This window comes from Labeo rohita, chromosome 9 (genome assembly GCF_022985175.1).
Source record: "Labeo rohita strain BAU-BD-2019 chromosome 9, IGBB_LRoh.1.0, whole genome shotgun sequence".
NCBI classification, from domain to species: domain Eukaryota; kingdom Metazoa; phylum Chordata; class Actinopteri; order Cypriniformes; family Cyprinidae; genus Labeo; species Labeo rohita.
The window spans coordinates 13839903-13863736 of NC_066877.1; the positions used below are offsets into that span (position 1 = coordinate 13839903).

Here is a 23834-nt window from a genome sequence, read left to right on the forward strand (position 1 = left end):
TGCCCTGTGACTCGCGCTAATTGAGTCAGTGCTCACACCTGCCAACCTGACATGGAGCTCAAGGCGCCTCTAAAAGCAAGAAAGTGCTCGGCTTGAGCTAAACCAGACCCTTGCTCCAAAACCTGACACTTTATTTTTCAATTTTATTTCTAGATGTGCTGATACTTTTTTTTTTTTTTAAATTGGATGAGCTGCGTTTGATGGCATGTCAGAGATTTGATCTGAGTGAAAAATGTACCTGCTCCTGCCAAAGCTTAAGCAAGAGGCAGATTCATTTGTAATGTCTGAGCTCAAACACTTTATTGGAGATGGTTTCTTTAAGAGCAGGGAAACAGATGGAAGACTTGTCCATATAATGTGCTACTCAAAAAAGTGATAATGAAATTATTCTTGCAGGAAACATCATTTAGTTTCATTGCAGTTAGAGGTAATAGAAAATGCAAATGAAGAGGACAGCTGTTGCGAGCGAGCAAAAAACAATGCAGATCATCGTTCAGCGTTAAATCATTGGTTAAAGGGGTAGTTTATGAAACTATGGTTATGAAACCAAAAATGAAAATTCTGTCATGAATTACTTACCCTCATGTTGTTCCAAACCTGTAAGACCCTAAAATTGTTGAATAAGAGAAGATACTAGGGCTGGGTGATATGGCTAAAAATTAAAATCTTGATTTTATAAATAAATAAATAAATAAATAAATGCAGTGATGATGTTTTTTGTGGGCGGAGCTTATCTGGTTGCAGAAAATTACGGTTCTCAAATAGTCTATAGAGTCATGAAATAAAAAAAGGTAAATTTGAGTTTGTATTTCAAAATTCTGACTTTATTCTCGCAATTCTGAGATTGGATCTCACGATTCTGATAAGAAAAAACAACCCGTCTTTTCTCTCTTTTCCCCTCGGCTCTGACTTTTTTTTCCCCTGAGAGTTGACAAACTCAGTATTGTTGATTTTTAAATTGAGTTATTAAGTGCGAACTAGGAGATATAAACTTGAATTTGTGAGGAAAAAAGTCAGAATTGTGAGATAAATTAAATAAATGTTATGTAAAATATTAGTTGTAATAGGTTTAAATATTAACTCATGCTCTAACTGTAGGGCTAATACAATGTGTCCTCTATGAACAAAATATGTGACCCTGGATCACAAAACCAGTCATAAGGGTCCATTTTTCAAAATTGAGATTTATACGTCATCTGAAAGCTGAATAGATAAGCTTTCCATTGATGTATGATTTGTTAGGATAGAACAATATTTGTTTGAGATCTTTTTCAAAATCTGGAATCTGAGGTTGCAAAAAAATCCAAATATTGAGAAAATTTCCTTTAAAGTTGTTCAAATATTTCTTAAGTTCTTCACAATTTATATTACTAATCAAAAATTAAGTTTTCATATATTTACAGTTGGAATTTTACAAAATATCTTTATGGAACATGATCTTTACGTAATTTCCTAATGATTTTTGCCATAAAAGGAAAATCAATAATTTTGACCCATACAATGTATTTTTGGCTAGAAATATGCCCCAGCGACTTAAGACTGGTTTTGTGGTCCAGGGTCACATATGTGAGTATTATGTGGACATATTGTTTAAATCAAATTTATTCTTTAAAAGTAGAGTAATCATAGCAGTTTTCATCCATAGTCGTTCCATTTAAACGTCTGCATTGAACTTCAAATGGCGTTTTTGATGACAGTATTCTATAAAAATAATTTGCACTCAGGTTCTGGCATTATTTTTTTTTCTCTTATTCCATGGATTTTACCCATTTCTCTCCACTTGTTACCAGTGTTTCTCTGTCACCACTATGCGCTTGCAGCTGCAAGTGATGTCTACTCCAAATTGGTTTTTTAACCCTGTAGTTAAAAAAAAATTCTATTCCAAGTGCACCACATATGAAGTTGTCATCGTGATGTAAATGTACAAATCACTTGTTAAATATCTTTGCAGAAAAGATGTATGAACTACAGCTATGTCTTGTACAAACTTGTCTCATACAAATTATATGTAAAGAAATAATAAAAAATCTCAAAAGGCAATTCAAATTCAAAATGACTGAAGTTATAACACTAGGTAGACTATTATTAACTATAACTGTTCTGTAAAAACAATGAGCAGCAGCTTTCAGCCTGTCACCATGATGCAAACATGAAATATCAGACATACAGTAGTAGTTCTTCACAGGTTTTTTTATTTGATTGTGCAGGTTTTCCATTGCATGGATGCATTTGACTGTTGCATTTCTCTTTTATTCTAAAAACGTGACACTCAAGTTTGCATGGTTTTCCTTTTCCATTGCCCGCGTTGCATCTTGTCAGCACAAAAGCGCATCCGATATGCGATATGAGCACGTCACACGTGAACCGTTAATCACGTGCGCCGACATGCGGTTTGATAGTTCTTTTCTCTTTACGGTTATCATTGGCATATCGTCAGTGTTTAATTTGAGTGTTTGATAGTATTTCTATTCAAGATCGCGATTCCTCGATTTCTAACAAGTGAAATCTTGGCAAAACATTACCTTTGAATTAATCGATAAAATCAAAAATCGCCCAGCCCTAGAAGATACTGATTATTTTTGTTTTCTTTGTGCATGAAAAGTATTGTTGTATCTTCATAACATTAAGGTTGAACCACTGTGGTCACATGGACTATTTTAACGATGTCCTTACTTCCTTTCTGGGCTTTGAACGTGTCCGTTGCATTGCTGTCTATACAGGGTCAGAAAGCTCTCGGATTTCATCAAAAATATCTTAATTTGTGTTTCGAAGATGAGCAAAGGTTTAAAATCAGCTGAATTAGCAACGTTAGAAATAATGGTTGACATTGCTTCTGGTTTGGTTTTTCCATTAAAGTGATTAAAAATGCCTGAGAGTCCACTGCACACAGCTGTCCGTCCTCATGAGGCAGCTTTACATCAAGTAGGGCTGGAACGTAAGACATGGAAGTCAGAAAGGAGATTTGTTTTTAAAAAGAGACATGAAAAATGTAGGAAGGAATAAAGAGAAGCTTCGCATCGCTCAAGTGCTGTCCACTTAAAGGGCTGTAGTCAGACCTGTATGCATCATTTGATACCAGGAGGCTGTTATTCCCCAGAGCAGCTTCAGGCTGAGAGTGATACAGTAAGAAACCGCCACACAGCGTTGTGTCTTTGAACTCTTGAAAGGCAAAGACGGGCTGAGAAAGCGAAGGATGGTGGGGAGGGTGAGGAAGAAGGCCCTTCCTGAACTATATATTGGAAATATGAGTTGCTGACCTTATTTTCTCGTTTCTGTGAAATGGGCCAGTAGCCACGTGGCTCAGCAGGTGTAGGTGGTATTTTGTCGAAAATGAGCTCAGTTCTCAAGGGGATTGTGCGCAAGTACGTTTACATAAACATTTGCTGGCACTGTGGATCTGTGCTACACTAAATACTAATGGAAAGCACATACAGTCAGCTGTTTTATCAGTGGGCGAGTTAAGCAATGCGTTCCTCTTATTCTTTAATAACGGTGCTGAATACTTCAAGCTCTGCATATCAGTGTGTCCTTATTCTCTCTGTATTTCCCTCTGTCTTTATCTCGTATCTGTCTCTGTATGTGAGCAAGACAGAAAATGAGTCCTGATCAAAGCCTAATGAGGAATGGGCCTGTCTGAGATGGATTGGGTCTCCTGAGGCGTACAGAATTAATCTGCTGTACCAGAATGAGAACCTGCTTTACGCCCAGAGAGCCACACATGGGGGATAACAGCTCCAAAAGTGCTTCTGGACCCATTCTGTTGTAGAAAGTGTTTGGTGTTCTTCCACGATAAACTCTCACTAGTGAAGCAGCTGAGCTTTGAAGGTGAATGTGTGGGTTGGTTGATGGTAGATGGTGTTGAGTGCACAAAACTGGTGGATCTTAACACCTGCTTGTGGTGGGTGTAATAAGATCAGGGCTTATCTTTTCACAATGGCAAGTTCTGCTGAATTTACCAGCGTTCTGTTGGCATGGTAATGCCATCTAACATCCATTATACAACAACATCAGCTACTGTATCCATTACAGTAATGAGATCAACTAGTATGTTTAAGTAACAAGTATGGCTAAGTGGTACATCTGTTATTTATAATGCATTGAATATTTTGTTGGGGATATTAATGGGACATTGGATGCAAAATTCACTTTTACATGGCGTTTGCATATCAATGTGTCTTAGAAGTGTGTAGAAACAACCCCACTACAGTGATTTTAAAAATCCATTCTCTCCTTTTTTTTTTTTTTTTTTTTTTTTTTTTTTTTTTTAATCCTCAGAAAACCTAAACAGTCTCAATTATCAAGTCGTTTTGATTTTCTGAGCATTATGACATCATATGACATATTGCAGCTGTAGGGACCACAACGCCTCGTAAGTAACGCAGGTGTTTTGTAGTTGGATTTAAAAGTGAATGTAAGAGTCTTCATCTTCTCCCGACATGATAGCCACCGAGGACGCAGTGAATTTGTTTTGATTTAAGTGATAACGCACCACAGAGTGTACAAAAAATAGAAAAGAGGGGTGGGGTCAGCACTAGCTCACTATCATTTAAAGAGACATGCAACGAAACGGGTCACTGTGAACAGAGCTGTTTTTGACAAAGTGAAAAGGTGTTTTACACGACCATTGACCATTGATAGGAAGTATGTTGCAGACATTTCATAAAGACCCTGAAGAATCATACCAACTTGAAGAAAATAGGCATCCAATGTCTCCTTTAAATGAACCAACATGAAGAATATTGTGCTAATTTGAATGCAATTTTTACCTGCATATGTGACCCAGGACCACAAAACTAGTCGTAAGGGTCAATATTTTTGAAATTGAGATTTATACATCATCTGAAAGCTGATAAGCTTTCCATTGATGTATGATTTGTTGGGATAGGACAGTATTTGGCTGAGATCAAAAAAAGGGTGCAAAAAAATTCAAATATTGAGAAAATCCCCTGTAAAGTTGTACAAATGAAGTTCTTAGCAATGCATATTACTAATCAAAAAATTTGGTGTTGATATATTTGATATATTTCATATTCATGGAACACGATCTTTACTTAATATCCTAATGATTTTTGACATAAAAGAAAAATTGATCATTTTGACCCATACAGTGTACTGTTGGCTATTGCTACAAATCTACCCGTAATACTTACGACTGGTTTGTGGTCCAGGGTCGCATATTGAGTTTCTGTAAGGGTGGTATACAATATTTTGGCAAAATTTTACAGGCAGAAAAGGTTTATTGTGGATAATCAATGTAGCGACGTACAGCTGATTTGTGTGACCAACTTGAACCTGTTGTAAAATTTCAGATTTTCTCAAATGATAAATGCGATGCCGTTTTAAGACTATTCATTCCACTCCTTTTGAGTTTGAGAGCGCTAAGAGTGAATCCTTGACTGCGATGGTTGAAATAAAGTTCTTTTAGCTTAAGCCATTTCAGAGCAAATGGCAATTACTGAAAAAAGTGCTTACTATTTTTATCAAGCAAGACTGAAATATACATGGAGTACTTTTACATGGAGCTTATATAATGACGATTTTACGTTCCAAAGAACATTCCACCTAGAGCTAGTTGGGAATGTTGTAGGTGGGTTCACATAATGCCTGGAAATAATGGAATTTCTCGTGAAAATTGGTATCGTACCCCAACGGATTGAGCTAAACATGTTAATGCAGCCACACTTTGATTTGCCCTGGACTGACTTTGTCTCAGTTGGGGTAATTGATTCAGACAAATGTTGACATGCTCCTAATTGCATGTTTGACATTATGAGCCTTCCATGAAATCACACAGCTTTGAGAAAGCCTTTCAAAGAGAGAGAGATAATGCAGCCAAAAAAAAAAAAATCCAAAAGAATAATGTGAGAGGGGGCGAGTGGTTGCAGGCTGAGATTTGTAGGTGAATCCATTATAATGGAGCGTTACCATAGACATTAGATGTTTCTACTCTAATGCCATGCAGAGTGTTATTGGTGTTTACTGTCATTAGCAAAGCCCTTTGCTCTCACGTCCCTCGCAAGGAGCCATTAGTGCCCACATTTTTCCAGTTCACACACGTCGCTGTTTGCAGACCAGCCATTTAACCCGTGCATCAAAAATGCGCACATCAGCACTCAGTAATGCTTTACTGTAATTACAGCTCTTATACTTTCGTACAATGAAGCTAGTGTCTGTCGCATATATTTTTAAGCTAATAAAGCACTACTGATGCAAAATAGTGGCTAAGTATTGTCATTATGTACTAAGTAAAGCATTAAAATTAAGCTAGTATAGCTGAGCAGATGTTATGTCACCCTTCCACACCCAGTCTCTCTGTCACCTGGGGAATGTTTCCAGGCCGTATATAACAATGAGCGAACCACTCTTGAGATAACCCGCGTCGCCCCAGCATATCACTGTCTGTGTCACTGTATCCACCTGACCTCTTTTCCTTACAATCCCCTCCTGCTCTCTCTTTAGTCTGGTGTGCTTCACTGATTCACAAGGCCTAAAAATCTTCTGTCTCCACCCTTATTCTTCTCTGTGTGTGTGTGTGTGTGTGTGTGTGTGTGTGTGTGTGTGTGTGTGGCATCAGGTTATATTACTTGATTGTATTATATGATTAGTCTCTTGTGCATTCTCCCACAATCCACCCACATAATTGATCTTAACTACATTTATTTTAAACTAAATAATATTGTTTGTAACACATTGCTGCTTTTAATACCATTTTAGTCCCATTTATTACAAAGCACTCTGTAAATGATTTCTGAATAACCTACAAACTGTTATGAAAAACAAAAACAGCCAGTATTATGTTAATGTAAATCAGAGTCTATGTACATATAGTAAATGCTCTGCTTATCAGTCAAACATGAATGGAAGTAAAAATTTGCAGTTTACTCATTTAGTCAAAAACTACTGATTCAGTGGAATGATCCAAGTAGTTTTTCTGACCGATTCATTATGAGAATCAGCTCAGTCTCTTGTATGTTTGTTTGTACGTTTACTACCAGCAAAGTCAATGCATTTAAAAGACTTATACGTCTGTTTATTGTCTGTTATTTCACAGTATTTGACTGTTTTAATCCGTCACATTTGATTCAAACTGCAAGTTTATACAAGTATAATTTCTTTTGCTGTGGCGCTGTACATTCAGCAGCGGTGCAGCAGCACAGGCTCAGCGGAATTACATAAGATGATGGTGAGATGCTCTGTGTGTTTCATTTGTAGAAGAAATGCCTGTGAGTAGATTGTCTGCCTCATTATAGAAGCTGTGAGCAGTGTAAAAGTCTGTGATTGTTGTCCCTGCAGTCGAATTTCCACCATTTTTACCCTGGCTGGAAGATTTTTAACAGAACCCCAAGATATTTATGTGAGTTGATTATTGGATTTTTAAACCTAAGTTGGTTTGTTGGAGAGATTGATTAGGTTTGTTTGTTGGTGTACTGTCCTCTGTGGGTGAAGTTCATTTTATTAAGAGTTACATTTTTAAATTAAAAACAGAGTTGTATATGTATAATGGTTTGGTGCAAAATAACGTTTATTTGAAAGAGAAATCCTTTGTAACAAATATTTTTAAATGCAAGGTCTTGCTGAATAAATGTATTTATTTCTTTAAGAAATTAATCTTACTGGCCCTGAAACTTTTAAATGAGCAGTGGATCTCTGTGTATGTTTAAAATTATAAAGTGGCAGTATAAACTGATAGACTAGCTCCTTCACTGTTTTGTTTTTTCTTTTCATTTTTAAAGGAGACCTATTATGCCTCTTTTTACAATACGTAATATATCTCAGTTTTCCCCAGAATCTGTTTAAGCTCAAAATACCCCACAGATCAGGGTAATTCCATGTAAATGTTAACCTTACCATGAAAAAATAAAGTTTTTACCAGAAGTTTTTACTATACTGATAGCACAGATGTCAACATTTGGTGGTTCAAATACCCATGTGAGGTCTCTGAAAGTTTTTAAAGCATTTGTTTTTATTTTTAGTGCATGATTTTCTAGTCTGTGAAGTGCTACAGTTAGCCTATGTTCTGTGAAGAGTCATCGCTTCTCTATTTGTTGGGTATTACTGCATTTTAATTAGCAGAAATCCTACAAAGTATGTAGTCTCTCAAAAACTGTTCTTTTTTTGTCACATCTATAACGCATAATTATTCCCTTTTTTAACATAGAAAACTTGTGCATAGACTGATATTTTTCTGATGTTTAGACTCTATCAACAAGGGTTTGTTAAAATATAAACAGATGTTCGGTATTTTGGTAACACATACATTCTGTAAGCAGGAGAACTACACTTCCAAACCAGCAATTTTGGAAAAATCCAAGATGTTCATGTCTTTCTGTCTTCAGTTGTAAAGAAATTATGGTTTTTGAGGAAAGCATTTCAGGATTTTTCTTCATATAATGGACTTCAATTGTGCCCCCGATTTTGAACTTCCGAAATGTAGTTTAAATGCAGCTTCAAAGGACTGTAAACGATCCCAGGCGAGGAAGAAGGGTCTTATCTAGCGAAACGATTGGTCATTTTTTTTGAAAAATAAAAATTTGTATACTTTTTTGACACAAAAGCTCGCATAGCACAGGCTCTCGGATGCACGTCCACGGGTCGTTTTTGAACGATTCGTTCATTTTGAATTAAACTGACTCACGAAGAACGAGTCATCTCGGGGAGTGATTCGGTCATCCTATTAGATTCTGTACTGGAATTAGTTCACCTGTTTCGAGTTTCGAGTTTTTCGAGTTGTTCGTTCATCTTGTGGGGCTGTCATGTGACGCTGATTTTGCTAAAATTAAAGAAATGACTCAAAAAAAGATTCGTTCATTTTGCTGAACGAGACTCAAAGGTCCGAGTTGGTAAAACGATCCGAACTTTCCATCACTACTACGAATCGCATCTAAATTCATCGTCTGTTTACTTCGGCTAAAAAAGGTAGAGTATGGCAAAAAACTCCATCTTATTTTCTCCTACAACTTCAGAATCGTCCAACACATTGTACCTTTTTGTTTGTAAACAGCGTTTGACTTACTTGCACTTTCTTAGTTTTTGTGCGTTGGCAGTGTGGTAAACATTGGGTCTGTTAAGCGGAAGCAGAAACACGCTGTTTTCATGTATGTCTCTTTAAATGCAAATGAGCTGCTGCACCCCACCCCTTTTTCCAAAATAGAGCAGCGCCTTTTCAGCTCATACCTCAAATACTCTTTTTTTTAAAAAACAACCAAAAAAGCCAATCTGTTTGGTTTTGATTATCATGTCTATCATGCTAAAATTATGCATTTTAAACTATATTAGTTTAAACTTCTGAAATATGTAGTGTAATATGCAGTAAATAAATCAATAAATCCACTGCTCTCTCTAAATAGTGTTCTGTGCTCGTCTGTGCAGCCAACAACAGAACCGTTAGCATGCATTGCTCAAACTTTTACCATGGGATTAGAACTGGTACACCGTTGATGTAAGCGAAAACACAATGATGGCGCGGTGGGTGGAAACGTGCAGATTCTACTTCACGTTTTCTGGGTTGCACTTGGTACCCGATTATAGCACTTAAACACGGGAAAGGTCTGATTTTCATGATGGGTCACCTTTAAATTGCAATTAAAGTTACTCTGTACTGATATATTTCACTGTGCGCTTGCAGGGAGGAAGAGGAAAGCCTTCGTGACAAGATCCGGGCAGATCATGAGCGGGCACTGCAGGAAGCCAAGGAAAAGCTCCGTAAATCCAAAGAGGAGCTGAAGGCAGAGATCCAGACAGAGAAGACCAAGGTAGCCGAGGACCTGAAGAAGAAAGATGGACCCAAACCACTGCCTCCAGTACCTATGCCCAAACTGGTAGGGGTCAACGATGGTGACCCAGGGGACCCTGACACCAAGGAAAAGAGGGATAAAATCAGAGAGGTGAGAGGAGCATGTGTGTGCGTGTCACACTATACCTTTTAATGTTTGTAACTCCTGTAGATGTACTCTTTCAGTCTTGCTTTGGTTGGAAATGAACGGAAATTGTTTTTCTTCTCTCTCACTTAATTACTTCACATTCCTTTTTAAATTGAACAGTTTTGGCCCATTTAATCTGCTGCATTTTGAACCAAACCAGGCTCTCCACAGGTATAATTATCAGCTTTTGAAAATGGGTTGCAGTCTTGGATGAGAATAATTCTCAGAGAGTTATAGCCACTGGCTGATTTGTGCTTGACTGGAACTGACTGTCTTAAAACGCTGTTACAAATTTTTACTGATGTAATTCAGATTTTGATTTTCACTCTTCCAGATGTACCACAAAATGCGTCTTACTGTGGGAGATCTGTTCCTGAATGAAGCAGATTGGAAAATGTCGTTTAGAGTTGTTTGCAGTTCCAGTTCGCATACTCTGGGTTTGAGATTTCTTACGCCGTTCTTGTTACTGACACAGATGATATTCAGATCTAGTTGACTTTTAGTATTGATCAAGTTTAATGTGTTTTAGTTGGCGGTGACACCTTTAAGACCTCTTACATAAAGCTCAACAGCCTGTGGGCTGCAGATGATGAGTCAGCACTGCTTGCAGTAAATGCCATTATTTTCGCTTTCAAATTGCCGCTTGTCCCTAATGAGCTCCTAAACCTGGAAATAAATGTTTTTCTTTTGTTTTAGTACTTTGGAGAATCGTTTTGTCTTCACAGAAGTGTATGTGATGGTTATGTTCCAGGAGTAATTGTTGCAGTAGAGCTTTTCACCGTGCAGCTAAACTCTGGCTAATGGCTTCTGTAAATCCCATGTTAAAGTCAGTTTTAAAGGAGACGTTCACTTCCAGAACCAAAAATTTACAGATAATTTACTCACCTCCTTTTCATCCAAGATGTTCATGTCTGTCTTTCTTCAGTCATAAAGAAATTATGTTTTTTGAGGAAAACATTTCAGGATTTCTCTCCATATAGTGATCTTCCAAAATGCAGTTTAACTGCAGCTTCAAATGACTTTAAACAATCCCAGCCAAAGAAAGGTCTTACCTGTTGAAACGATCCGTTATTTTCTAAAAAAATTACAATTTATGTACTTTTTAAGTTGAAACGCTGGTCTTGTCTAGCTCTGTGAACTCTGTGTATTTTGGTTCAAGACAGTTAGGGTATGTCGAAAAAGACACATCTCACTGTCTTCAACTTCAAAATCATCCTACACCGCTGTTTTACCTTTTTTTTTTTTTTTTTTTTTTTTTTGTAAAGGGCGTTTGATCTTCTTTGCACGTTCACTTTGTAAACACTAGGGATGTGGCTAATTTGATAGTCGTTTAAATGAAGGTTTTGTATCCGACTACTCGGCTAGTCTAAAACCAAGGTACCCCTAAAAGATGGTAAGCCTATGTATGTGCATGTATGTAATAGTCTTACATTCGAAATACTTATTTGTAAATCACATTCAAATGACTTAATAAATTCCGCTTGCCGTACGCTTGCCTCGCGTTATCATCATTTAATTTTAGCCGGTCGTAAAAGGAAACAAAAGAGCATGCGCTCAACATCAGCCACTGTATAGCTTATTTATTCAAATCAGCTGGGGAAATACAGAACAATCTAAAATCAATCAATAGCCTAAAAGAATTATTCATCTTCATATAACGTTAGAAAACATTAAAACACAGGTCAAAAACAATAGAAACGTTTATCAAGGAATAGCATTAAAACAGCTTTTAAAAACTTACGTCATGCAGGCCATGTCGTTTAAAAACAAAACGATGCAAAAATGCCCATTTTACTTACTAAAGACCATGCGTTTTTGTTTAGTAAATTATCAACATGGTCTGGTAAACTATGAAAAAAGATGCTCGACAGGAAATGAAGTTGCAGGCACGCAGAGATAAATGAAAAGCAAGACGATGGAGTTTTTAGAAAGCGCCTGGACATCCCACACCACCATTGAAGTGGGTCTTCGTTTAGAGGAATAGACGGCGCGGACGGGACCGCAGCGGAATGCTGTGACATTTGCTGGCTTTGGCTAGCCTCTTTGATGGGTCCGTACTTCTGCAGCAACGTAGGGTGATTTTGAAGTTGGGGGAGAAAATGAGATGGGAGTTTTTCGCCATACCCTAACTGTCTTGACCCAGAATGCACCCACAGTTCATGCAGAGCAAGACAACACGATCATTTGAGGTTAAAAAGTATATAAATTGTCTTTTTTTTTTTTTTTTTTTTTTTTTTTAAAGAAAATAATCGATTGTTTCAGTAGATAAGGTCCTTCTTCCTTGGCTGGGAAGTTCAAATTTGGGGGCACCATAAAAGTTCACTATATGGAGAGAAATCCTGAAATGTTTTCCTAAAAAGAAAAAAAAGGGTTTTTTATGACTGAAGAAAGAAACACGTGAATTTCTTGGATGACAAGGGGGTGAGTAAATTATCTGTAAATTTTTGTTCTGAAACTACTCTTTTTAACACTTTTTAACGAATTTTAAGCTATGTTATAAACCTCTGCTCAGATGTCATCCAAATTGCTGTCCACCCTGCAGATTCTCCATTCCTCAGTTTCTGACCAAAAACAGTGCATTACCTACAGTGATACCTTATTTATAGTTAAACAGCCATTGAGTAGTCCTTTAGTTAGCATTAGCATCACTGTTATTTGTGTAACCTTTTTTAGTTAACAGTACAACAGTTTTGTTAGACGCTGCACTGCCATCTGTCTATTCTCTTTGCTTCATACACAACACTTACTTAAAGTTTTACAGAAAAATATGGCGAGTACAGTCTTCATCTCATGTGTGTTTATCAGGTGGTGTCTAAATCTGTTCTTGGAGGGCTACTGTCTTGAAGGTTTTAGCTCCAGCTTTAATTAAACCCACCTAAATCAGCTAAACAAGGTTTTCAGACTCACTAGAACCAAAGCCACTGGAAGGCAAACCTGCAACCTTTAGCCAAAAAACACTTTTGCTCAGGTGGTACGCAGTGAAGGAGATCATGGTCTGTTGGGTTTTTTTTTTTTTTTTTTTGACTGCATGTTAGTAGAGGAGAGGCTTCACTATGACTCTCTCATCTCCCAACAATAAGACAGTCTCTGCTAGACCTTCCAGGCAAGTGTGTTGAAGATGGTTGGAGCTGAACTCTGCAGGACGTCAGCTCTCCAGGAGTGGGATTGGACACCCCTGGTACACCATGGAGTACTGCAGTAATGATGTATTTTTGAAGTTAGCATCACTGTGGTTCTCTTGACAAAAACCCGATAGGATTTTCCATTGGCTTTTTGATTATTGCAGAAAAAAGCTCTGCGACTACAAAAGATACGACTACAAGCTTTGTTCATTGTAATCTTCACAAATTAGATGAAGTCTACATACCTTCGCCAGCAAGTAAAAATCTAAACATAGGCTATAAACAAACTGTACCACAATCACACAACTCTTTCAGTTAAAGACTGTTAGAATCATTTGCAAGAGCATGACTATAAACACATTGGGCCTCATTCATAGTGTAAATATATGAGTAAATTATGAGTAATTTGCACGTAAAACAGACCTTCCTGAAAATTCTCCTCCGGATTCACAAATGCTTCATAAATGTCTGATTTGATAGTTAAACGTATATGTTAATGAATTCCAATCATTCGTAAATAGGGCACACACACTCGTGCACACTCATTCACAATTAGCATAATCCCCGCCTATCAATTACAGCTATGCAAATTGCGTGTCCAGGAACGCAGTGGAATATTCTGGTCTACTTTCTCAGGTTTGACTCCAGTATATTGCATACATGCAAAAATAACTAATAGGCCATAAGCAAACAATGAAAAATATTCAGTAACGTGTCCACCAAGGAGTTTTTAGCCAGTCAGTTGAAAAAAATGTCAGGCACTCTTCTTAAAATGACGAGCTGATGGTGCTTGAAAACGCTTTGGTGACACAGCGTTGAGACGCTTTAGATTCTATGATTTGGATAGGCTATCCACAGTGGTAACGTGTTAGTAGTATCTCATTTTAAATAATTTTATGTAATATAAATATAAAAAGCAGTAACCAGTAATATTTACTTCATTGTTGCAGGCAGTCGTTGTACAAGTAGGATGGTTGGTCGGTATTTGTCCCGCCCTTCCCCTATTTATGGCTGGGTAAACAGTGACGAGCACTGCATTTTAAAGTTATCAACACAGCTACAAAAAAAAGGCAAATGAACTTAATTATTATGGCAGTGCATCAAAATTCAGTTTCACTAGTTTGCAAAAAAGAACACAACGTTTTACGCACCATTTAAACGTGGTAGTGAGCAGGTGTGCATTTCTATCGTACCGCTAACATTTTGAAAATACAAACCTTTCCATGAATTCAAAAATTTACATCAGAAAGGCTTAATGATCGATTTACACCAAAATTTGTTTTGCTCGTGTTTCATGAATGAGGCCCATTGAGGCTGTAAAACTGGACTAGTGAGTAGCTACTCACTCTGTATCCACTTGTTTACCACCAACCTGCTTGTCTCGTTTGATTAAATATGCATAATTGATTCTGTTGTTTTCCTGTTTATTACTGTAAAGCAGGGGTGCCCACTCCTTTTCCTGCAGATCTACCAGCCTGCAAAGTTCAGCTCCAACCCTGATCAAACACAACTGAACTGAACTAATTAGGATCTGAAGGAGCACTTGATAATTACAGATGTGTGTTTGATCAGGGTTGGAACTGAACTCTGCAGGTAGGTAGATCTCCAGGAACAAGTTTGGGCACCCCTGCTGTAAAACTTCTTTGAAACAATCTTGAAAAGTACTATATATGTAAAAGTGACTTGACTAGTAGTAGTAAATATGCAAATAACCCAGGGATTACACGTGTAGCACGAAAAACATTTGATTAGTTACTAACATTGTGAACACTGTGTGACACATGGAACAAGGAGCAAGATTGTTTACCCAGGGCTAAGAATGAGTTGTGAAAAGTCCATAATTAGCCATAATGAGAGGTCTGCTGAGTGATGTGGATGAGGGAATACAGGGCACTGCCATCTGCTCTGTCTGTGTGTTAATGTGTTTTAGATTGGGGAATGTGGAGTCTTTATGCGCTATACAGGTTATATAGGAAACATCTGCCACTCATCAAAATACATCAACCACCTTTTCTGATTTTTTTTCACTTCCTTGCAAACACTCACATAGATACATACATTTGTACGAATGCCCTGCGGGATGAAATCCAGCAGCAACATCTCTCAGTGGACTACTCACAGCGGGGCCATCTGCTGCTCACTTTGGGGCCTTAACCCTGTTTTTGCTCTCTGGACGTGTGTGTGTGTGTCCTGCCTTCATTTAAATGCACTCTGTTACCTCGATACACATTACTCAGGCTTCCTAAACCCACCTTTGGCGTAGCCTTCAATTTGCATCATTGGCTATTGGATTCTCTGCTTTCTCAGAGCGAGTGAGTGACAGACTGACTGCTGATTACGCTTCTCACAAAAAGCAGACTCTCAGTGAATTATGATGAAAACTGGACCGAGGTGTCCCGATGACCATTTATTTCTACACGGTTCTCATTGCTTGTTTTAAATGCTAGCAGCTGTGTTTGTGTTTGGTGACTAAAGAGCTGTTATGGTTTAATCACATGTGTGAGTCAAGGACAGTGCTCTAACTTTACCTCACACATCACATTCATGACTTTGTCTCATATACTTTTAATGATTTTTAATGTTTTTAAAATAAGTTTCTTATGCTTATCAAAGCTGCATCAGTTTGTTTAAGAATACTGAAAAAAATTACATTTTCTGAAATATTACTGCAATTTAAAATTGTTTTCTACTTCTGTTTTTCTGTTTTCTATTTTAATATACTTTAAAATATAATTTCTTCCTGTGAAGCAAAGCTGAACTTTCAGCATCATTATTCCAGTCTTTAGTATCACAAGATCTTTCAGAAATCATTCTAATATGCTGTTTTGTAATCAATGTTAGAAGCAGTTGTGCTGCTTAATATTTTTGGGAACCTGTGAACTTGGGAACTACTTTTTTCAGGATTCTTTGATTTAAAAAGTTAAACGGTGTTTATTCAAAATAGAAATTTTGTGTTATGATATACACTACTATTCAAAAGTTTGGGGTCCGTACATTTATTTATTTATTTTTTTAAATACATTAAGGATGTGTTAAATTAATAAAAAGTGATAGTAAAGACTTTGAATATATAAGACTTTGAATATTTGAATATATATTGTATGAAGTTATATTGTTAAAGATTTCTGTTTTCAATAAATGCTGTTCTTTTTTATTTTCAGCATATTTTAAAAATCAGCATATTAGAATGATTTCTGAAGGATCATGTGACACTGAAGACTGGAGTAATGGCTGATGAAAATTCAGCACTGCATCACAGAAATAAATTATATTTTAAAGTGTACTAAAATAGGAATCCAATATTAGGAATTGCAATAATATTTTACAATATTATTGTAAAATGTTTTTTCTATATTTTCAAATAATCAAATACAGCCTTAATGATCCCAAACTTTCGAACGATAGTGTATATTTACTTGTATACTCACCCACACATGCACTAGTTCACAGCACTTAAGTTAACTAATTACCTCATACAAAATGCTATAGCACACTCGATTTACCACACACATAATGCTAATACACCGGTTTGACTTTATCACTACCAAGCTAGATTTACCTGTCAACGTGTCCTAACAAGATACAACACTGCATCATGTGATTAAAAGATATCTTTTCCATGTTAGTTTTTGTCTGGACCAGCCAAAAATGCAGTTAATGGGTCAGTGATTATCTTGGGTATCTGTTTTGTACAGTATTAAAATTGTTTAATTTCAGTATCATTTCTGCATGACTTTAATAGCTATTATTAAAGAAACAATTGGCAATTTCCCTCAGATGCTGAACACTGTGTAAATAAACAAGTATATTCGATGACAAAGATTGTATCAGTCACTGAGTATGTATTTTGAATAATGATAAAATGATGACATTTTCATGAATTTGATTATGTACTTATGTTTTGTTAGAGAGACACTGCTTCCAGAGAACCTGCCCACACGCTCATCTGATTGGCTGTAAATTGTGATTGATTTTGTTGCATATTGTAGCCCTGTCATGGCTGGTGTGGACATAAAAATTGTTTGTCGATATAATCTTATCATGTTGCGTCTGGTTAGGACACTGTAACACAAAACACTAACACTAGATTTACTACTCATAAAAGGCTAATATGCCAGATTTACTTCATGTGTATTAAATGCTAACATAATCGCCGCTCTTAAATGCTTGATTTAGCTCACAATGTTAGCACACTTTATTTACTTTATATACACAAACACTACAACATTCATTTTTTTACCTCACATATAACTATTAACACACTACATTAACCTCATTCAAATTGTGCATGTTAACACACTAGCTTTACCTCACACACAAAGTACAGGTAGAGCTTGCAGTGTAACCAGATACATGTGTACACAAACCTGTCTTACCTGCCCATTGTCGTCTTTCATCATAGTTTCACCACAGGTAACCACAGATCTGCCCTCTGAGCTGTCTTTGTATGTGTTTCTGTGGTTTTTTTGAGCTGCTGTTGAATTAGCGCAGTGCTAGCTTTAAGGAGCCTGTTGAAGGGACTGGAGCTGACAGGAGAAGATGCTTCCATAATGCCCGTTTTTCTCCTTTGCTACGGCAGCACACCTCTCTTGCTTCGTGTGATTAAACGAAAGTGCTGAATTCATCTTTCTGATGTGGATTAACTGCTATGTTTCCAAAGCTCAGAGGAGAAAGATAAGAAGGCAGAGAAGTTAGCTGTGTACATTGTTAATGGTATCTGTCAGGGGTTGTTGTTTGCTTTTGCATGTGGTGTGTGGTGTGTGTGTTTGTGTGTGTGTTAAAGGAGTTTGTGATAGGACCTGTTATTGTAGTATGAATCTCAGATCTGTTTCACAAGGTAAGCATAGAAATGGTGTAATGGAAACAGCAAACTCATGTTTTTATGCAGTGTAACAGAGCTGCGTTTTTATACAGGAAAGCAGTTATTTTCTTAAATACCGGCCATAAATGATAAAGCGGTTATTGGAAGTGTGATTGTTAAGGATTATTAGAAACTTAATCATCATAAGATCTTATTAGATCCGAATTTACATTCATGAATCTACCTAGAACAGCACCTAAACGCCAAACTGTAGCTGAGACCCCTTAACACAGGGGTGGGAAAACTTTTGACTCGAGGGCCACACTCTAGGGCTGGGCAATATGGGCAAAAAAAGATTACAATTTTTTTCATATCAGTCGATATCGATAATTATCACAATAAATGTCAAATCTTTATTTCTTTCAAGTTTAAAGTCAGATTTTGCTCTAGAGTGTTGTAGAAACCAGACCATTAATTGTCCTTAATAAAATAAATATCTAAATAGAAAAAATAATTTCTGCATGTTCTAAGTTGTTATATTGTTTCAAATCAAGAAACGGGTTTGGGTTGTCTGATAATGATAATAATAATAATAATATAACTTTTTTTGTCTTTTAGAAATGCACATTTGATAGTAGCTTGAGGATGCAGAGGTAAATTTTTGTTCATTATCAATCAGTAACATCTGTAAAAATTGTAGCAACCTCAGTTTTGTATGGTTAAATTTATTTAACCATATATACCATATACCAAGTTTTTTTTTTTTTAATTTAGCATTGTTCTCCCATAGTAGCAAGCATACATTTTAAATCATGATAAACACAGTTAAAACCACACATAATGGTACCTCAATACCATGGTAAAAATATAACTACATGGTTTTATAGGTAGCCTATTTGTATGAAAAACGGTAGTCTAAAACATTCAGTATAAATACACACATGCTATAGCTTAATCACAAATACATACATACTATAATTATATACCTTTACTTCTGTAATAAAATTCAGTGTGAATATCCCACATTGCTGCCACAATACCATGGTGCAGTGAGTGTTACTACAGTAAATCCATAGTAAATGATGGCGATGTGTAGATTGAAAAGCCTTCTGACTGTCTCGTTGCTCAGCTTTAAACTAGTTTGAATCACAGAGTCATTTGTGTTCATTACTGAATTTAAGTGTTTCACACTGGATCTCACAGCGCCGTTTAGTGCTCGCGTGTCGGAGCCATTCACATATCGCGTCTCAAGTTCGTTATTTTAAACGTAGGCGCGCGGCAGCTGCGCTCATAACGGAAGCGACGCGGTCTCGACGTGCTCGGTTTTTCCAGGCGCGTCCGCGTCGCATCGAGATAATAAATGCATCTTCTCTAGTGAGCTCGCGCAGTGCGGCAGTTTCAACTTTGGTCCGTGCGGATAAACGGTCTGTGTGGCACTATTCAAATGAGTCGCTGTTTCGTTCTGCTTTTGGCACATAAAAATTATATCGAACATTTATCGAATTCTTCATATTTTATCGAGGAAAAATATATCACGATAATTATCGTTATTGAATAATCGCCCAGCCCTGCTTTCAACTTGCCTTTCATTCAGGTTTGTAACCATATTTGTGAAATACACTATACGGGAAGTTCCAGTTCTTCTGAGACGGCTAAATCTGTTCATTTGACTGTAAACTAATGTATGAGTTCACAAGCTATGTGTAACGAAAATAGACTGAAATTCTACTCTCATGTATACTTCTGCTTACACAGGCTGTGTTAATATGGGTGGAGAGAAATATGTGCCGTATATGTGTGGGATGAAACTGGCATCACTCGTTCTGTTTCTCACTTATGTGTATTTGGGTTTTCACAGAGTGTCTGTTTTGTTCAATCTTCTGCATTTTAAATGGATTTATGGTCCCAGTGCAATGCTTTTTATAATCTTTTCATAAACTCTTCACACACTTGCACTTTCTCGTTTTGACAATTCTCTGAATGTAATTACTTATAATACTCCCTACATTAACTCAGTGATAAGCTTACAGTCATATTGATTTGTCTAAGGGGCCCTCAGCACAAGCTCCTCAGTTCCTTCCTCCACAGCTCTCAGCCATAACAGGGATTATGGACTCTGTGAGTGTGTGTGAGAGTTTTCATACCACCTGAGTGTGTCTTTGATAGTGGTTGGTCTGATCGTGGTCTGCAGGGCTTGGTGACTATACAGATTTTGGTTTAAGGATTGATTTTGTTACGGAGAAAGTTGGATGGCTGATGCAAAAGTGAACATTCTGTCATATTTTACCTTCACGTCATTCAAAACCTTTCACTTTTTTTTTTTTTTTCCCTTATGTGGAACTTAGAAATGTCTCAGTGTTTAAGTCAGTGGGCACCAAAAGTGCTTTACCAGCATTCTTCAAAATACCATCTTTTGTGTACTGCAAAAGAATGTAAGTTATGGATCCGCCAGTAGTGTGTTTACCCACAAGTTTTTGTTTTTCCCATATTCTGTGTTCAGTTTTAATTTATCTGTATTCCATTTAGGCTTGTGCAATTATAAAATAATCTTCTGATCACTGTTCTGATCAGGGGGCAACCGTGGCCTAATGGTTAGGGAGTCGAGCTTGTAACCGAAAGGTTGTGGGTTCGAGTCCCAGGGATTTAAGGTGGTGGGAGTGAATAACCAGCGCTCTCTCCACCCTCAATACCATGATTGAGGTGAGTCCCTTGAGCAAGGCACCGAACCCCCAACTGCTCCCTGGGCGCCGCAGTGATAGCAGTATGGCTGCCCACTGCTCCGGGTGTGTGTTCATGGTATGTGTGTGCGCACTTGGATGGGTTAAATGCAGAGCACAAATTCCAAGTATGGGTCACCATACTTGGCCTCACGTCCTTTCCTTTCAATAATATTGCAATATTGTGTTTGAAGAAAAGCGTTTGAAGTCAGACATCTGACCTGTGAACTTGGGGCAGATCGATCATCCCCAACATTAGCGGGACGCACCATGCTTGCTTCCAATGACGTCAAACCTTGTCTCAAACTTAAAAGCACGTTACACACTAGGTTTATAAAATGGCACGTGACCCTGGACCACAAAACCTTAAGTAGTACAGGTATATTTGTAGCAGTCCACCTTTTTCTTGAGTAACCGGTGAGTGGCGCCATCAAGGATTCTAACTTCCGTTTGGGTGCTTTCGTGTTCTGGTCTCCATAGAAATCCATGTTTGAATGGGGTAAAAAACGCTAGACTGAGCTGAAGCTTTTTCAATATAACTAAATATAAAAATGTGCGCAGGTTTAACGTTATATTATTGGCTCTGAAAATATGTTAATTTGACTAGAAACACCAGAGACCAGGAATGTAAAGCATCGCTCCAGTCCGGCGAGACTTCCACGTTAAGAAAAAGGTGGATAGCCAAAAATACATTGTATGGGTCAAAATTATCTATTTTTCTTTTATGCCAAAAGTCATTTGGATATTAAGTCAAAATCATGTTCCATAAAGATATTTTGTAAATTTGCTACAGTAAATATATCAAAACTTAATTTTTGATTAGTAATATACATTGCTAAGAACTTTCATTTGCACCACTTTAAAGGCGATTTTTCTCAATATTTAATTTTTTTTTTTCACCCTCAGATTTCAGATTTTCAAATAGTTGTATCTCAGCCAAATTATTGTCCTATTCTAAACCATCAATGGAAAGCTTATTTATTCACCTTTCAGATAATGTATAAATCTCAATTTTGAAAATTGACCTTTATGACTAGTTTTGTGGTCCAGGGTCACATATACTATTTTATTACTTTTCTTTAGTTGTTTTTAAAACGAACCATAGCATTTTATGCAAATTTTCTTTATGTTTTTGCCATAAACGACACACAAACACAAAATGTTCTCGTCGCGTAATGACGATATTATGACGTTAGTATGTTAACGTGACGTGTGACTGACTGGAATTCACTGAGGTCCGACCTCCGGGAACCTTGCAATAGACATGGAGTTCCCCAATTCCTTTCCAACGCGCACTCTTTCACTTTCGCTTTCAAATTTGCAATTTGTAACACACACCTTTCAGCTAAACAAAGATGCAAAGTGTTTGTAAGCGCAGCGCTGTTTTGTGTCCAGTGGAAAGAAAGAAAACACCTTATCGCTGCTATTGCGTAAACGCCACCTACTGTCAAAGAGGGTGGTTTTGCGTTCTCATTCATCTGCAGTTTTTTTTGTTTTTTCTTCCAGATATTTTATATAGCATAATTTCACAAAAATTTCACTTTCACAAAAGTCATTTTGCTTTAAATGTTGAAATTCTACAATCAAATTTGAATGAAAAACTGCTCACGCTACATGTAGCATCTTTACTTGTATCGTGATTTTAAAATCCAGACAATTTCAATAATCAGTGCCATAAAATAGACAATTCATCAATTATTTCATAGGCAATTCATTCTCAAACAGATTTCGTTATCAAGACAGCCTTAATTTCATTTGAATGATTTAATTCAATTGTAATAATCAAAAGGCATGTCTAATAAATTGAAACTTAAGCTTTAAACAATGTTCAACAGAGGTCTCCAGTTAAAATTAAAATACTGAGAATTTTTTTTTTTCTTTGGGAAGTATATTAGTTATATCTACAATAATAATGTTCTCACAATTTCTTCAATTAAACCAAACTTTCATTTTGATGTGTTGCCATGAAGTGTCTGTATGTAAACTGTAAAATGCTCATGAAGTGACTCTGGAAATGAAGTTGATGTGGCATCAACCATCAAGCATCATGGTTGCCATTCATTCACAGAGACAGAACATGCAGAATTCATATTTAAATGATGTCTTTGTGTCTTTATGTCTTTATTCATCCCAAATTTGATTGATTCTCTGATTTCATCCTTGTTTTTCACATCACAAAATACAAAGAACCCAACCTTGAGGATTGATCTCCATGAACAGAGATCATAGAGGAAGTATGTTTGTTTTTGAGTGCTTTGGCTGTTCTCGTCAGGGGCAATGGGATCTGGAGTGTTTTTATGAACTGAGCTTGAACTCTCATTAGTGAGCTCCACCTTGTAATACGTCAAATCTCATCTACTGGCCAGCAGGCCAATTATCTGGTGCGTGTTGTGTTTGTGGCATGTTGCTGTGAGAATCTGGAGCTCTGTGCTGCTCTGTTAATGTTAATATAGTTGGCAGTGTGAGCATTTACCCTGCAGGGCGCTGAGACCCGAAGAGCGTCAGAGGGCAGGTTCATGGCTGTGCATATGCACAGAAGATGAAATGGGGAGAAGGTGAGATTGCACGCAGCAGTCAAGGTCATCGAGGGAATGACTGTGCCTGTATTTAAAAGTGCAAGTGAAATCAACAGTACAATATGATGTGACACAAAATATTATGAAATGTGAATTGTATTGTCATAATTTGTATCGTTTTGTTCTCTTATTGTATTTTCATTTTTATTTTTACTTCAGTACAGTATATCTAGTTTAGCCTCAATGAAACAATAGAAAGCATAATCCGTAAAAATATGTTTTTGTGTTGCGTCACACAATGGATGACCTCAGTGCTGACTTATTTTCCTTTTTTGAATTGGAGTGTGTGCAAAGGATTGTGGGTGATTGAGAGACACAAAGGAAACACTTCAAGATACGCCAAATGAAGGCTGCGAAAAGAAGGCTGCCTTACAAGGATCCTTCAAGTTGAGATGGCCTTCGATGGCACTTGATGTGGTAGCTGAAGTATGCAGCCTTACTAGGATATAGCCTTCCGCTTGAGAAGCACACTAGTAATCCTAAAGTCCTGCATTTTCTGCTTCAGGTGTGTTTAATCAGGGTTGAAGCTAAACTCTGCAGAGCACTTGCACTTAAACAGCAGAATTTGGACTGTCCTGGACTATACCATTTTGGTTTCGTGCATTCTGAGCACAAAAGACGTAGATGCTGGGATACAGACATAGCTGATCCTCATAATGTCTTAAAGAGGACCTATTATGCAAAAATCACTTTCATAA

The 23834-nt window shown here is 37.1% G+C and overlaps 1 protein-coding gene across 1 annotated transcript in view; it reads left to right on the forward strand.

The window, feature by feature from the left end:
• Positions 1-23834, forward strand: part of man1a2 (mannosidase, alpha, class 1A, member 2) — a 119130-nt gene that overhangs the window by 11576 nt on the left and 83720 nt on the right. Inside the window, exon 3 of the mRNA XM_051118751.1 lies at positions 9626-9884. Coding sequence (XP_050974708.1) covers positions 9626-9884 — 259 coding nt within the window. The remainder of the gene's footprint in view (positions 1-9625; positions 9885-23834) is intronic.